General features: G+C 43.3%; 3 protein-coding genes across 3 annotated transcripts in view; 2 read left to right on the top strand and 1 right to left on the bottom strand.

The window, feature by feature from the left end:
• The window catches only part of LOC120894314, a 136260-nt gene that overhangs the window by 72541 nt on the left and 46956 nt on the right, over positions 1–16763 (top strand). The window contains 5 exon segments of the mRNA XM_040296819.1: positions 1124–1234; positions 14402–14608; positions 14717–14862; positions 15265–15415; positions 15916–16046. Coding sequence (XP_040152753.1) covers positions 1124–1234; positions 14402–14608; positions 14717–14862; positions 15265–15415; positions 15916–16046 — 746 coding nt within the window.
• On the top strand, positions 2998–4450 carry LOC120894313 (pheromone-binding protein-related protein 6-like). Its single transcript, XM_040296818.1, has 2 exons — positions 2998–3431; positions 3527–4450. The coding sequence occupies exons 1-2, from the start codon at positions 3024–3026 to the stop codon at positions 3542–3544; spliced, it is 426 nt and encodes a 141-aa protein (XP_040152752.1). The 5' UTR covers positions 2998–3023; the 3' UTR covers positions 3545–4450.
• On the bottom strand, positions 5056–5967 carry LOC120894311 (pheromone-binding protein-related protein 6-like). The gene is made up of 2 exons (XM_040296816.1): positions 5475–5967; positions 5056–5394 (listed from the first exon to the last, which is right to left on the bottom strand). Exons 1-2 carry the CDS (start codon positions 5928–5930, stop codon positions 5377–5379), a joined length of 474 nt encoding a protein of 157 aa, XP_040152750.1. The 5' UTR covers positions 5931–5967; the 3' UTR covers positions 5056–5376.

The raw sequence follows: 16763 nt of genomic DNA, 5'->3' as shown, positions 1-16763 counted from the left end.
AGAGGAAGAGTTACTTATATTTATTGGAGCACCCGGTCTTTTCGCCTGACTGTACACAGCAAACATCCAATTACAGTACAAAGGCTGGGCGGTTCTAATGGTGCGTTTATATCGCACATTGGTACAGGTGGTTCTTCTGTTGGCAATCTTTGCTTCAAAGGTTTATTTGTGAACATCCTTTTCTGTTACTTTCCCAAATCAAACGCATACCCAACATTGATTTTAAGAGGTAAAAGAAGAAGAAATTTCGAATTCTTTATTCTTGATCGAAGTTTAAATTATTTTTGCTAATGAAAACAAATTGTTTGTTGTCAAATGCCTCAAGAAGATCTTCAAAGTATGTTGTTAATTAAGAATTACTTGAATTTAGAATGAACTACATGGATTCTACAGTAGAACCATAATGAAGTTGAATATCTGATCGTATATTATGCTCCTGGTTATAGACTCCAAATTATTGTAATAAACAATCAACATCTTCTGTCATCTGACAGGTCAGGCTTCTCTTAAAAATAAAAAGTATCAGCAAAATCATACTCTCTGAACTACTGAATCAATTTGTTTTTGAAGTCTCAATTTCACTCTCGCTGCGCGATGCGACCATAACCTGCGCATTGGAAGTGGACGCACCCAATATAGCTTATATTTATTCCTGATTATCGTTTCTATTACTATTCATGTATTGAAACTAAACCTCATCCTATTGACGCTAGCTATTTTACGCTTGAAATGTATGGCCTAAACTTTTTAAGTTAACGCCTTGTGTGACCTGGGCATTACAAAATTCGGTTTTGTGCTCAAATCCCTAAGACTCATAAGTACTTAAGGTAGGCTCGATCGATTAAAAGTCCAACTGATTGCCAATTTTGCTAAGATCTCTAGCCCAGCCGTATTTTCAAACGCAATCAATTTCCATCCGACTCCCGACCAACATCCGGCTAATAAAGCCAAACGAAAACGAAAAACCTTCGAAACCGCCTCCAGATGATTGATTGGCCGAAATGCGTCACGCAACCATACGACACCGGTGTGCGTTGTGTGTCCTTTGCGGTACGGCGTCTCTGCTCCCATGCCCAACCCAGCAGTAAGACATTCACTAATTTCGTGTGTCTATCTCTTTCAGTGCCACCGCATCAGATACTCGTGTACGACGCGTCCGGGCTGGACGTGACCGGTGCCATCGGGCCACTGCAGGAGGACGACAACCTGGTGCTTACCTGTGAGGTCCGCGGAGGTAAGTGAACGGTCAACGCAACGAACCGCTAGCTCCAGAGACAAGCTCGGTGATGAGCCTGCTACACGCAGCCATTCGAGGCTTCAGCTCGTAATTGATTGATTTCCGATGAAAAGTTTGTACCGGTCCCGCCAAATGCCAGACGTGCAACGACGCCATCGGCACTGGAAGAGGGAAACCCTGAACCAACCACTGAAAGCACTATACTTTCAATTTTAATCACCAATACAGCACGTGCTTTGTGCGTGCGTTTGTACATGTCCATTTCGGTGCCTCCATTATTCATCGGTCGAATCCGTTGGTCAATATAACTCACCGAGCGGTTCAATGTTTCGTTCGGCAGACTATTCTTCGCACTACATGGCTGACTAGCTTTCCTACATGCAAAGTCATTAAAGTGAGGCAATCGCAGCCAACATCGGTGCGATTGGTATGGCTCCAGTGACTTCACATGAGTTCGCCGCAAAAATGTTGCCATCTGCCGTGAGCCGTTCGGATACTCCATGCCACAATAACAGTACCATCTCGCTCCGATTTCGTATGCCAATTCTTGCAATTTCGCATGCCTATGATTCGACGAAAATGGCTAAATGAATATTCGATGCGCTCAACGTTGATGATCCCGCTTGCCATGAAACTTGGTCAGAACTTGCGAATTTGTTAGACTTCACCATCCCTTACCGAAACCAATATCAAGGCCTGTTCGCTGCCTCTGGGTCAACACTGCCGATCACGTGGGCTAACTTTACGGCACAAGTAGATGGCTAACTTTATTGCGCTTCACCAGTGTGCAGGCGAGCTGCATTGAATTCCCACCCGCAGAAGCCCCCTTATCGAACGCACATAGTCGCACGATCATAAATTGAGGTTAGGACAGATTTCTTTCTGGAACAATGTTCGCTCGTTTCATAACCGCTTACCAACAATTTTACCCTCCCATCGTGCTCGATTGCCTGCCCTATCTTTGCCAAAAACCGCTCGAAGGGCTTTAACGAGTAACTTTGCACCGAAAACTACTGTGCAATTAATTGAGAAAAGAGGTCAGTTTGCGATGAAATTGAGTTCGCAATGATTTACTGCCCTGCGTTGTTGGCCCTTGTGGGCGACTTTTGCGTCTTACGTTCGAGTGTATGTGTATATATTTACTGTGTACGTGTGAGTGTGTATAGGAAAGCTCTAAAATACATATCTCACACCATTTGAGCACTGGAGGTGAAAAGGTGAACATTATTGTTCACTTCGTTGGAGAAAGTTAAGTGATGTCTCTATTGGGGAAGCAGATTCGAACGAAAGTTGCTAGGAAGTGGAATATCTAGAGTGAAACATACTTTGTAACATTGTAATAACTACAAACCTTTCGAAATAATTTGGAAGAAAAATAGTAACAAACATGCTTGCCTACTGTTGTCAGAAACACTTTTGAAACAGGTTTGAAACTATGCTAGAAACAAAATGAATGTAAACCAAAAGATTTAACCGAATACAAATAGTACTCTGCTTGTTGTATATCTGTGAAAAGAAAAGAGAGCGAAAATGTGCTGACTTCGTGATGCAAAGTCAATAATTAAAAATAATCAATATGTTTCCGATGCGTCACTGGTTAATTGCACTGACGCCATCCAATATTTTCTAACCCATCAATCATCCACCTTTCCCCTTTGCTGTACTCAAGCTAACATTCTGTAATTAATTTGTGAAGTTCATTTCATGACAGTAGCGCTGTGGCTGGACATAAGCTTTACCTCTCAGTTGTAACTAGGCATCTCAACTGGTGAGATTAAAGCATAACATGTTGACTATTGTTGTAGCTACATTCATCTGCCTGATGGCAACTGTTAGTGCAAACGTCCCAAAGTCTCTGTCTCCGGAGCTACTGCAGCAAATGGGGCAATTTCGTTCCGAGTGTCTGCGCGAAACCGGAACCACCGACGAGCAAATTGAACAATTCAATAGCCCACAATCGGTGCAGGCCTCGCACGAACTGCAATGCTACATGTACTGTATGTTCCGCCTGCACAACGTCACCCGTCCGAACGGCGAGCTCGATCTGATCGACGTTTACCACGCCATTCCGAAGCAGTTCAACTCGATCGCGCTGAAAGTGCTCGCCAAATGCAACAAATCGTCCGGGCCGATTGCAGATGCGTGCGAACGTGCCTATTCACATCATCGATGCTGGAAGGAAACGGAACCGGAAGTTAGTGATCGTAATTATTACAAGGGCAAAGGGTAGCTTCGACTACCAGTTGCGGTTTGTTTAATGTTTTGAATTTTTCCTCCTCTGTTCTGTAGCACTATCACCTATTTTGATGCCGATTCTCGCCAAACAACTAACTACACATACACATACACATGGTTGCAACTGCTTCGGAAGCAAGAGTTATCGAAAACTTTTAAGGAGTGCACTGTTCTATACCCTTACCGGGTGCAATTTTCTGTGCATCTCAAATTTGGTCGTACCGTGCGGAAGTTTGTCGTGTCGGAAATAAGCTATACCGGGGCAGGACAGGTCGGTGTAATGTCCAAGCGAGGGCCGCTTCAAACTCTTAATTGACAAAGTATCGTGATAAAATGTAGACCAAATTAGTGCTCGCACTGGAGTGGCCTTGGTTTCACTCAACTAAGCAGGGTTGAATGCAGAGCAAAGGATTGAACTTTCTGTAGTTGAACTTTCTGGTTCGTATTTGGCAAAGTTTATGTATAGTTATCTGTGTTTCATGATGTTGCCTTGCGGTTTTAATGCAGTTTGTCTGCTACCATCGTTTTTTCAGCTTGTCGTTACTGTGTCCATTCCAGCTGAAATCGAAATACCAGTTAACTTTATAAGTAATGTTATTAAAATCTGAACTATAACAAAATAAACAACAGAAACAAATTGCTAAATAACATTAATTTTAAGCAGTCTTTTTTATATGTTAATTCATCAACAAATATCAACCAATTGTGAAACCATTTTGAAACAAACCTTAAAAAGATTTTTGTGTTTCACTTTATACTGCATTAAGAGACATTTTTCAATATCGATTTCAACTCAAATTGTCAAGTTAAAGCTATTCTTAAATGATTAACCCTTGTCTTAAATTCAGCCTATTTTGTCATCATTCTTATGAATGATACTACACTTTTACACCTTGCGTTCTCTCACAAAAGCAATATACTGCAACAGCATAAACACCACACTTGACAAGCAGTACCATTGAAGACAGGAAGATGCTTCGGTGCTTCACATTGACTCTTGCTTAGCGTGAGAATTATACAGCACGTGAACGTTAAAAATAAATCATAAAGTACACTTCAAATCGGTTCATTTTTTGTTTTGTTGCTTCAAGTTATCGTTTCAAACATATCGCCTCGAATGCTTGAAACGATTAAAGCTTCAAGCTTCTTCAATTAAACAGACAGCGTTCCATATTCAGCTGCACCACGCCATAAACCCACACCGTCGCACCTCACGGGGAACCAGACACGTTGCAGTACATCAACCGTGTACCTTAGAAGAAATTTCCGCAAAAGAAAAAGTTTGTTGACTGGAAAATGGAAATTTCCATGCACAAGAGAGGCATTAGCAGCGACACGCTAACAGTAAGCTGCAAAACAACCGGTTCACCGAAGAGCGCTGCTGGCATGCCGCTCGTCTGTCGCCCTAGAATGTGCTCCGTACCTGTGCCTGTGGCTGGTGCTAGACGAAGTTCTTTGTGTCGGAGCGAAAGTTGCGAACGATTGCACAATTGATTTACAAACAAACAAACCGGGTGCAACTTCGAAACGAAGTACAAACGTTCTTTCTTTGTCCTAACCACCGCCACCAACACCAACACGGCTGCAAAGAACTAAACGGTTGTGCTTACTGTTTATTCAAGAATCAATCATAAAAACGGTCACGTTGAACTTGTACTTCCATTCTGCGTACCCTCGCGGGACGTTGTACATTGATTGATTGATTGCTGCACGATGTGGCGCATTCGTGACCATCCATCCTCAGATCACAGAGACACGCACACACACACACACACTTGTGTTTTGTGTGCCGATGTATAATGGTCAGCAGGCAGGCATACAGCAGGCAACAGCGTGTGTCTTAATGTAGCTAGATACTTACTTAATGGGTCAACACAACAAACCCGGTTGACTTTTGTCGCTTCTCACACCAGATAGTAGTGCTGCAAAAAAAGGTTGCAAATGTGTCGCCATTAAAAATGTGCCTCAATCCTCGCACTCACGGTCCCAAAAGCTTTCCTACCACAGGGTCCGACGTTTTCCAGCACTTGTGAAACCAGAACGCCCGTTCGCACACATCCTTGCCCTTGGGCCGAGTGCACCTCACGCCCATTCGCAGTGCAATGTCTTCAAACTCTGTCGGCACATGTTCGAGCAGCTTGCCCATGTGCAGCTCACCGCGATCATCGGTCACGTTCGTTACTCGGAACATACAGTCCATGTAGCACTTGAGCGCACGATTATCGTCGAACGGATCGGCGTCACTGAATCGCTTGATCGCCTCCGGGCTTACACCCGTCTCCTCCAGGCACAGCTTGCCCAGTGGTCGCAGAAAGGCAAGAGTCTCTGGCGGAGGATATTGCCCGTCCCGGCGCGGCGCTGGTCGTTGAGTGGTGATGGTGCTACAATTCGCCCCATCCAAGCACTGCGTCACTAACAGCAGCAGCAGCAGCAACAGTGGGGAAGCTTGAGCCAACATATCTGTGCCCTCTATGCCAGCCGACAAAACGGTCGACGACCAGCCCCACGTGCGGATGGTTTTATATTATTCGTTTTAATTGCCGCCTTACGCTTAAAATAGCTTTGCCATCGCTTCCGGCGGGCTGGAACAGCGTAACAGCTACGTTCGCGAGCGCGCCACCCGCATCGCCCCACAGCTGCATCCGGTGTCGGAGTTAAGTAAACATCTAAGACGAGTAACCTTTCCTGTCAACGAGGTCAAACGTGAAGCGTGTTGCATCGATCAGTGTAGCCGATTTTATATCGACTCCACCTATCACACACCCACACATCACATCTTGATGAGTCATAGTATCAAGCTGCACTTGACTTGGTAAAGTTTCTCTGCTCTGCAAACGCCGACTGCATAAGACGCTAATGATTGGCACGCTTAGGACTTTGAGTTGACTCTTGGAAAACAAAACGCTCGCAAAGGCACCGGGAAACGGGGTTGCGCAAAGATAAATGGCGCTCTACACAAGCTGTGGCAGGGGCATCGCATGGTAGCACACTCGGTAGAAAGCGGCCATCATTAACCTCGCACTCCCCGCGATTTCACCCGACCCGCTCCGCTCACGCTAAAACGCATAATAAAGTGCGGCAAAGGCGCAAAAATCCGTCGGCCTCCAAAGGGACAGGCAAAAACACGGCTACCAAATTCAACAAATCGGGAAATCTTTCTCAAGACCTAAGGTTCATTTCCGACAAACCTTCCTCAACATCCGCGCGCGCCGACCTCCGTCCTCCTGCGCTGCCACCGTGGGCACCATAAAACCTCCGACCGACCACAAGAAACCCGGTGCCCCGGAAATAGGCTCCCCAAAGTCAACGCAAACCGGCGGAAGATCCCGCGTAAGATGATAAAGTAAACAGTGAGCGGCTCGATTTTCATAACGAACTTTATGAAGTCAAGTTTCGTCGGCAAACGACCTCTTTCATCTTCGTCATCATCGTGCGGCATTTATTTCTGGCGACGCGAGAAAGGGGTTAGCCCAAGCGGGTGGGCGAGTGTGCACAACTTAGCGAGCAAGAGTTTAAAGACTTGCAGACAACGGTGCAAGATGCAAGATGGGGAGATGAACGTGAGCATGATCGTTGGATACAAAGGGCGCCTCACCCATACCACACACACACACACACCCATGCGAACGCGCAAAATGCTGCTCCGGCATGCTTTATCTTTATGACGATGCTGCCCGGGCAACAAGGGTTGCAGAAATTTAATGTTAATTTTTGCCGTCACAAGTTTCGCGGGCGCTCGCGGAAGGAGCAGGACGCGTTTGTTTTCCGCTAGGCGCAGAGTAAAGCAGAGAAGAAGAAAAAACAATGACAGAGATTGTGCTGCCAACATGCTTGATTTTCTGCCAACTTCTTGTTTGCCCGTTTCGGGCGGATCGTTTTGCGCATAAAAATTAAACGCTACCCTCCGTGTGATAGCTTACGGTCGTGAAATGGTTGGCGTGCGGATGTGCTTTTTAAGCTCTTTTCTCTTTTTTTGCAATTTCACTCGGCGCAGAGTTGACTCGATTGGCGGGTGTATTAAAATTATCACCTGTGCCGTACCGAAAAAGGGAAAGTTTTTATTGGTGTTTATATTGAAGCATTCAGCGGGATTTAATTCTCATCGAAATGGTTAACCACGAATGTGATTCACGCTCGTCGCTTATTCGATATTGGACTTTTCATTAAGCAAAAGTGAAAAGTAATGAAGCTGATTTTTTATTTATAACATCAATGCCCTTTTATGATGGTGACTCAAGTTACTATTATTTCTACGGCACAGCCATTTTTGGGAGTAAATTCATTCAACAAACTTCAAAATTGATACTGGACATATTCATATAAAAACTTCATGTCAGTACAAGTCAGTTGGACACTTCAGTTAAAATTTTACGAGCTTTATAAATATCTCTATGACTTTATCGGTATTTTTCCCTTTATTCGGTATCTTTCTTAATTAAAACAAATTAAAGGCAATTATTTAAAAAAAATTGATATATTTAAGTAAAATTTTAAAGTAAACATTTTTAAACCAAGCAATTATTTAAGACAGTTTGTTTATGTTTAGTATAGTAAATGTAATCGAAATTCATGTTTAAGGTTGAATAGTTCCAAATCAAATACTTATTAGAAAAATGTATGTATCGAGCGATTTTGTAAAGAAAATACTAACAGTTTAGCTTGAATCACAAATATACAAAATCTTAAGTGTCTTGAACTCGCTATTTTGTATACATTTTGTTGGTTTATTGCATTATAATCGACCGTATAGTGCTCTTTCATCGTCCATATGTCACAATCAAAACGTTGTTGTTTTGAAACTAAACTCTCCAGATTATTTTAAATTACATGATTGTCCAAATATTAATATTCAGGTCGTGAGCTTAACTAAGCTGTGAGGCAATGAATTAGGCTTCAAATACTCACGAACACACAATTATAAACTGAAAATGGTTAGGATGATTCAACAATCCCGTGCTATGACAAATTATACAGGATTAAACGGTTATACAACATTTTGAATATGAAATAGGCCTATGATATTCTTGCAATCGAAAAAGCTAGACAAGATCACTATGGAATTCATTTCCCGGGCTCTAATCGAAATTGCATGAACTAATCCTAAGGGAAATATACTAGATATTCAAAATTTCAGTGGTTTTTGTGTCATGGTTATCATAGCTTTATTGGATACAAAAGATAATTTAACGACAATTCATTAAAGGCATTTACTGTAGGTAAAAGAGCATATCACTATAACTAAATTATGGAAATGCATTTGAACGTTTTAATGTACAATATCGAGTGTAATAGCTATAACAAAAAAGGTAAAACTTATCCATTATTACATTCCACACACTAGTTAATGGGCCTCTGAAAAAAGTACAAAACATTCTGCAAAAAATACATCACAAACATACTGCAACTGTGTAATGAGTAGTTCCATTTCGTGCAAATTATGTTTCCATTTTCATATGTGTGTGTCCACGTGCCATTCCACATCATCGCAGCACGATACTAATAAAGGCAAAAAGGCAGTAAAATGATGCGGTTTCTCCAAAGCCCATTCGCACCTTGCTAAACCGGACCGAGCGTTTGCTTGGCGATTCGCGCAAACCCAAACCCCGTAGCATATGACACATGACGGACCAGAGCGGACACATTCATTAGAGTGAAAATTTAATTATGTTGTCCTTTAATTGTATAATTTGTATTAATGTATGTAAATAGCGTTTTCTCCGGTTATTCCACGCTCCCTCTACTACCGTACCTTGTTTTGGCCGCCGCCGCTTGGGCACTAATTTTTCTTTCACTTTAAACTAACGAGCGGCACCGTCCATACTAAGCGGCCACCATTGCCGACCTTTACGCGCCATTTTTTTTTTTGCAACATCACTTTTGCTGCGTGCGTCACACATTGCAAGCAACCGCTCTCACACACGTACATACATATATATGGTGCAGTATAAGCAGCATGGTCACTCGCCGTAACGAACCGGCTGACCGCACTGCCCATGTGTCGCCCGTGTTGGGGGGCTTTTAGTGGAAAAAAACCCCTTTTCACGGGCAGAGTTTAATTGGCTGCCGCCATATTCGTGTTTCGTAATAAAATCTGATTTATTTTAGTTTCCTTCCCGCCTTCACCATTTTGGCCGACCTGCGGTGGTTTCTAGCTGGCTAAATCTGCACCGCAGTCCATTCTCGCCCATCTTGCCACACGAACACACTCACGTTAAGTCGTGGTAGGAGTGCAGCCTTAAAAATATCACCGAGTCGCTTCTGCCGTACCTTCCTATTACTTCCGGTTGGGGCGGAGGAAGGGTTGTGACTAAATTTATAAAACGACCAACACTAAAGCATCGTTACAGAGCGAGTAAATGCGAGAGAGAGAGAAAGATGGGAGAGAGAGAGAGAAAGAGAGAAATAAAGAGAGCGTGATGGAAAAAAGCAGGAGAGCATACCTGTGACATGGTACCCGTAGTACAATTTTCCACCCGATTCCGTACGCCAAACGGACAATGAGCAGTGTGGTAGTTCGTTTACTTCCTTTTTTGTTTCCTTCGCAACGTTCCCATCGGCATCGGAAGGGTTGCAGTGTAGCAGTCATGTAAATTTAAAACACGTATCTGATTTTCGTCCTTCAACGGTGAGCGTGTTGCACCGGGCAACTAAAGCCCCCGCTGGCTCGCTGGCTGGTTTGGAACCGACTTACGTAATCCAACCCGGTCTCGCGTGACCCGCTACACGACGATGCATTGGTTTGGGGTGGCGTGCGCTTCCCGCTTCCGCTGTTTGCTATCTTCTTTGCACTTTCTCTCGCCCGCTAGAGAATATTGGGGTAACACTGGAACAACAGCACCCGTGCCTCTTAATGAAACTTTCCGCACGCTGCAATGGTTTTCGCGCTGGGAACGCTGCCAGTCAGGTGGAAAATACACCTTCAGCTACTCGAAAACAACAATTCACATTCGATTTTGTACGCAAAACTGAATATGCTCTGGTGCTGTTGACTGTATGCTGCCGCATATTTTTGTGCACGTCTTTTTATGATATATTTGATGTGCTGATTGCAAAACATGGGCACATGCAATGGGTTGAGTTATGGTAAAAGCATGAAAATGAAAGCTGTAATGCAACTTTTCTCAAAAATATCCAATAAACGAAGTTAAGTTGTGCACAAAATGTGATTTTAACACTTCATAACATGTTTTGCTTATTGTGACGTAAATCTATCCTACAGATGTTTACATTATGATGCATTAAACTGAATGTATGTGGAGCACCAGCTTCAATGAAATCTTTAATAACTGCTTTTTAACAACAAAATACCGGTACAATTACAAAAAAATAAAGTGAAAAAGTTTGAACTAATGTAATGCCAATTTTAATTTTCGTGCTGGAAGCTGGTTGTTACCATCATTTTCCCAAAAATGTCACGAACAACTATTGGGATAAGATTATTCCTACTATAAACATATGTCAAATACATTATTTTACAATCTCATTTGAGATAGACCTGATGAAAATGTTAAACTATGCAGACTATTTTATGCAGCTCCGAATGAAAGATTAATCATATTTGATTCTTCACTGCCAATAATATCCAAATTTGTAACCGATGCTTATACAATATTGAATGAACTGTTTTTCCTTGACCCCCATTCCAGTGACCGTGAACACTAAATCGTATTTCCCTCACCTCCCAATAAACAAATTTTCCATTGCAATTTTCCTATTCATGGATGAAACCGTCAAAAGCGGAACCAACCACTAGCGTCATAAAAGGTTGGCTATATTTTGCGCCACTCTGCACACATTCCACAGGCACACACACACGCACACACATCAGTACATTAGGGGAATATGGAAGCCCGCTGTGTATGGATGGGTATGTGTGAATTTGTATTGTAATAATTTTAATGAAATTTGATGACCTCTCCAATTACCCATCGTACGCGTTCACTTACAACGTTCTTCACTCTCAGTGCCGTAGATGGAAGCCCACGTTCAAACGGCATTTCCTAGCAAGGCCAACAGGGGGAATGAGACAAAACAACATCCACCTCGGAAACGTTGCATAAGCCGCTGCTGGCCAGTGCCAGCGTCCGTGAGTAGGTGCGGCGCAGGAATATCCGCGAGTGGCGAAAAAAGGCCCGAAATAAATTATCGTAATTACCGGTGCTAATACGTCGTAATGCTTTGATACACTTCTTTATATGAGTGCTTGTAACTTTGTTGGTGTGGCTGTATGGCTTTTTTATGTGCCCCGTATCTTTGCCTCGCCCTGCCCTTCATCACTCTGTGTGTAGTGTTGCCGTATTCTTGTGTCACGCTAACGCCAGCATCGAGCATAATCTCGTCCGGTTGGAAAACCCGCCATAGATCATCCCGGAAGCTCACACAGGTCTATGTAAATTTGCCCAGCTGCTTCACGACCAAACGTCAGCCAAGGGCAGCAGCAGCAAGAGCCTGCATGCACCGCTCCAATGGTCCGGCAACGGGACGGTCCGGCCAAATTAATTCTAACGATCGGGCATTATGTGTGTCCGGTGGAAAAGTTTTGCAACAGTTTTTGCAAGCAACTGTTTCTGCCGTTAGTAACAAATTTTTATTGCCACCCCTATTCCCCCCCCCCCCTCTTTGGTGGTTCTTTTTTTTATTCACAGCTCTTTTTGTGCCCCGACAAGCTCGGTAACGACACACCGATTGCGCCACCGAATGGGCGATGGATAAAGTTTTCCCATTTTTGCTGCCATTTTCGAGCAAGACACTGTGCTTGAAAGACACAAACTTAAATACACACACACACACACACGCACACATATATAAGCCGGCAGACACAGATGGAGACGAGACCCCCGTTCAAGTGACACTCGGGATGTAATTTATTGTACTACGCGCTCGTTATGAAATTATCGTCTTAAAAGCATTGTTTGAGCGCTCATCTTCATCGTTTAACCAGGATTGATGAGCTTTTCTACCTGGGAATGATACCGTTTTCAAAATTAATTGTTTTATATACTTAAATTAGTATACAAGAGCAAGAACAGCAAGGGCAAGAAGCTTTGACCATTATCGGTACGTTTTGAATGGCCTCGTCTTTGTTAATCTACGCTGCCCAATTTGATATAAATCTTTTACAATGCTTTTAAGCAAGACCCAATAAGGTGGTCGTACCTTTTGCTTGGCTATAATCCTATTTACCTTTACGAAAAACCCTCTGTTGCATGAATGCTAAATAGAAGATATATTTCCTTTTGAGTACTTTTCCAAGTTATAAAACGATTAATTGAAGCTCTTTTATATGTTTTTAAATTTGTTTGCTGGCCACCACGTTGCCTTCAAAACAGCTGCAGCCCAAAACTGTTTGTTCTTCAACTTCATCATAACTTCATCCTTGATAGTTTGATGTTTTTGTTTGACATAAACTCACTGTATTCAAAACCAAACGTTTCAATCATTATGATAAAAATTCAAATATGTTAAAAAATTATTAAAAACCACATCAGTCACTACTCAATCATTGCATTAGTAAACAAACCTAATGACACACATTTATTAATATTTATAAACATATTGAACGGATTGGTATATCGAGTAGAATTGTTATTCTTCAATAATGAGAATTGAATATAATTGATAGAAACAAATGACTATTTAAGGATAAAATAATAAATACCATTTAAAATCTATTTGGCTTCAAACGTATTATTTTACATTTTTATCGAAAAACAATTTAAAACAATAGCAACCATCTCTACTAAAAAAAGTTACCGATCACTGTTCTACGCAAAATAAGCTTTCATATCTAGAAAGCTCAAAAGTCTATTAATGAAAACTTGCACTGTCGACAGTATGACGCATTTCTGCTTATAACACATAAAATCATACACTCACATCGCGCCATTGCAGGAATAACAAAACCCCAGTTCTTGGGAATTATTCTTTCAATTATCCGACAACAGTTGCACTATCCTTCGAGTATTTGCACACCGAAAAATCGGCTTACTTTGAACGCACTCACACAAACACACACTCGCCCGTGCACACACGTCAACAACAAAACCCAGCTGCATGCAGCACCCGGAGAGTGATGCACTTCAAATTTCCCAACGAAACGGTGCGCAATCGGTACAGGCCGGTGGCACGCAATTCACCGAAAACTTGCCCATCGCAAACTTGCATCGCGTGCAAAAATGTGTGCACAATAAATTATTTTCCCTATGGTCAATAAATTATGCACATGCATCTATGTACCTATCTCGCTCAAGCGCATTTCGCCCGTGCCCGTGTGCATTCGTGGAAATTTCCCGCAGTTCATAAATGTACGCTTCGCAGCAGGTACACCACACCGCGGCGCTGGGAGGGAAGGGAAGGTGGTCTCTCCGGTGATGAATAAATGTGCCTAATAATTCCGACTGCACTGTGTGTACCGTACAATTTGCCTCATTTTGATGTACGTTACACATCACCGCACGAGACACGTGGGAGAGGATATTTTGTTCCTTGCGCACAATAAATGGCTGGGAAACGACATCTGCGGGTGAGTGAGCGAGCTTTTTCACAAACACGAGGTCGGCAAAATGTTAATGTTCGGTTTTGGGTCGGTTTTGCGACCGACAAACTGTGCTAGCGTGTGGTGCGGGCCAACGCAAATGATTCACAGTTTGTGTTTATTACTCTAAGGAATTGTTGGGCAAAAACAGTTTCTGGCAATATTGAAGGCCCAATTGAATGTGTTGCAAATTGCGTGCAGCATGTTCGATGAATATTAGGTTATTATTGATCCATAGAATAATATAGCTGGTTGATTCTTCTTACATTCTTCATGTAATTATCTTCCGATCTACATGCTACTTATGCACTTTTCCCTGTACCGACTGCCGTCCAAAAATAATCATGTCGTTGTCGTTATTATTAAACAACATTTCCCTTGCTTCTACTCTACAGGACGACCCGAACCTACCGTCACCTGGCTGAACGGGGACGAGATCATGCAGACCGGCGGTGGCATCTCCATGGGCCGGCACGTCACGGTCAATCGGCTGGAAATACCGAAAATGACACGATCGGCACTGAACAATACGTACAAGTGTCAGGCATCGAACACCAAGCTGGTACCACCGGCCGAGCGTAGCATACGGGTGGATATGTTGCGTAAGTGTGATGCCACCGTTTCACACCCGTTTTCACACCCACTTCCTGTCTGTGTGGTACTTTTACACCTCTAGTTTTTTTCAATCGATTTTTTTTTTACAAACGCAGTCAAACCACTCTCGGCCTCACTGTCATCGAAACCGAAACAATTGATATCGAACCAGGAGTACGTGCTGGCGTGCAATGTGGCCGGTTCCGTGCCGGAAACGGACATCAAATGGATGCAAAACAATCGACCGTTCACGAAGGGAAAGGTACGTTTTGGGGATTTTTTTCGAATTATTGTGCAAAAATGGAAGCGAACCCTTTTCAGAACGATTTTTTTTTATTTATATTTAAAATATCTTGATGGATTCAACAAATGTTAAACAGTTAGAAATAACTTCTACAAAGCATCTGCCAGAATAAAAAAATTGAATTTACGAACAAGTGTAGCATCTTCATAAATCGATAACTAAAATACTCTTGTACCTTAGGTACTTTTTTTAGAACGCTGCGTTAAATCAGCAATTTTCACCTTCCCATCAAGTCAACCGTATTAAATTCTACTCAACGAAACTGTCATTATTTAACCTTTAAGTTTGAACCGGATGAAAACGTACAACAGTCCGCCAGCAGCAATCTCACTCAGCCCTACTACTTTATCCACCCCGTAGATAAAACTCATCAATAACAGCTCGATGGTGTCGTCCGTGTTGAGCTTTCGGCCCCATCCCGATGACGATGGCACAATTCTCAAGTGCGAAGGTTCCAATCCACGCCTACAAAACTCCGTCCTCGAGGACTCGGTCATCATGAACGTGCTCTGTAAGTAGCGTCACCACAATACCCCCATCTTTACACATACACACAGACACATACACAAAGGTTTCTTAATCGATGTACGAGCCTACCTTTCACACGGGAGATGATTTGTAGCTTCGGTTCGGTTTTTGGTGAACCGCTCGTGAACCAAGGGCGTACCAAGGATTGCGTGTGTAAGTTATAGGAAATGAATCAACTTACACGCCTGCTACGAACGTTGGCCAGGAGCATCGTGCATCCCGCAACTACTCACACACGCCCCCGTAGACCCATTGAAGTGTCTAACAGTGAGCTGTTAAGGTCATCCTCGAATACTCTTTCCCTACTAGCAACGAACACACACACACACACACACACACACACACACACACACACTCAACTGTTACAGCATTGCTGCGTCCATTAAAACTAAACTCTTCCTTTCTTTTCTTTCACCCGTGCCGATGATCTCGCTCTTTCCTGTGCCGATCTCGCCGGATTCACCGCCAAATCCCACGAACCAGATCCACCGCAAGTGACACTGTCGCTGGGATCAACGCTTAATCCCGACGACATCAAGGAAGGCGACGACGTCTACTTCGAGTGTCACATTAAGGCAAATCCGAGGGAGCATCGCATTACATGGTCACACGATGTAAGTACCGGACGCGGGTCCACGTTGACACACAGATTAACTGCGGCGGCTGCTACCCACTGCCCCGGGAGCTGTGAACGGTTTTGCGTCGACCGGGCGGCTACAAGTAATCGTACCCGGTTGCCGCAGACACGCAACACGATTCGGGACGCAAGCGGGCGGTATAGATAATTCATTTAATTTTCCTCGCCACCGTGCTTGCGCTCCGCTCTGGCAGCGAGCAGCCGAGACTGGCGAATGCTACGCTCGCGTAGCGGCAAACTGTTTAAGAATTTCCATTTATATAACTCAGTTAAGATTACGAAGAATGGGGTTGAAAGCTTGCCGCCACTTGAAGTGTGGCGTGAAAAAAGGCAAGGGAGAGACATGGGGAGAGACAGAAGCACCCACTACGAAAGAACACAAAATGCCATCATTTTTAGGGGTTTTCCTTCATTTTCCCCTTTTATTTTTCGCGTTCAAATTTGCTTTCCTCTTTGCGACTGTTCTTTCACGGATGCCATCCCCGGTGCGGCCGATGATGATGCGCGCTCGTTTGGCCGTTGATCGTTTCACCGTGCACAAACTGTCAAAGTCACAACCGCGGCGGAAAGGCTCAGCCTTCTGCCAAGCGCCGGCATCGCGTCATCTTGAAGGATCAAATTGAAATTGAATGAAATCAGCTTAAGAGAGATAAATTGCTCCGCGAAACATAATGGCATCATATTTTCTCGATGT

This window comes from Anopheles arabiensis, chromosome 2 (assembly GCF_016920715.1).
Source record: "Anopheles arabiensis isolate DONGOLA chromosome 2, AaraD3, whole genome shotgun sequence".
NCBI classification, from domain to species: domain Eukaryota; kingdom Metazoa; phylum Arthropoda; class Insecta; order Diptera; family Culicidae; genus Anopheles; species Anopheles arabiensis.
Note: the sequence above shows the minus strand (reverse complement) of the source record. Positions and strands in the feature narration are given on the sequence as shown.

Bases quoted from the DNA above. Each gene is read 5' to 3' on its own strand.
- LOC120894311 (XM_040296816.1), bottom strand. From the start codon at position 5,930: ATGTTGGCTCAAGCTTCCCCACTGTTGCTGCTGCTGCTGCTGTTAGTG.
- LOC120894313 (XM_040296818.1), top strand. From the start codon at position 3,024: ATGTTGACTATTGTTGTAGCTACATTCATCTGCCTGATGGCAACTGTT.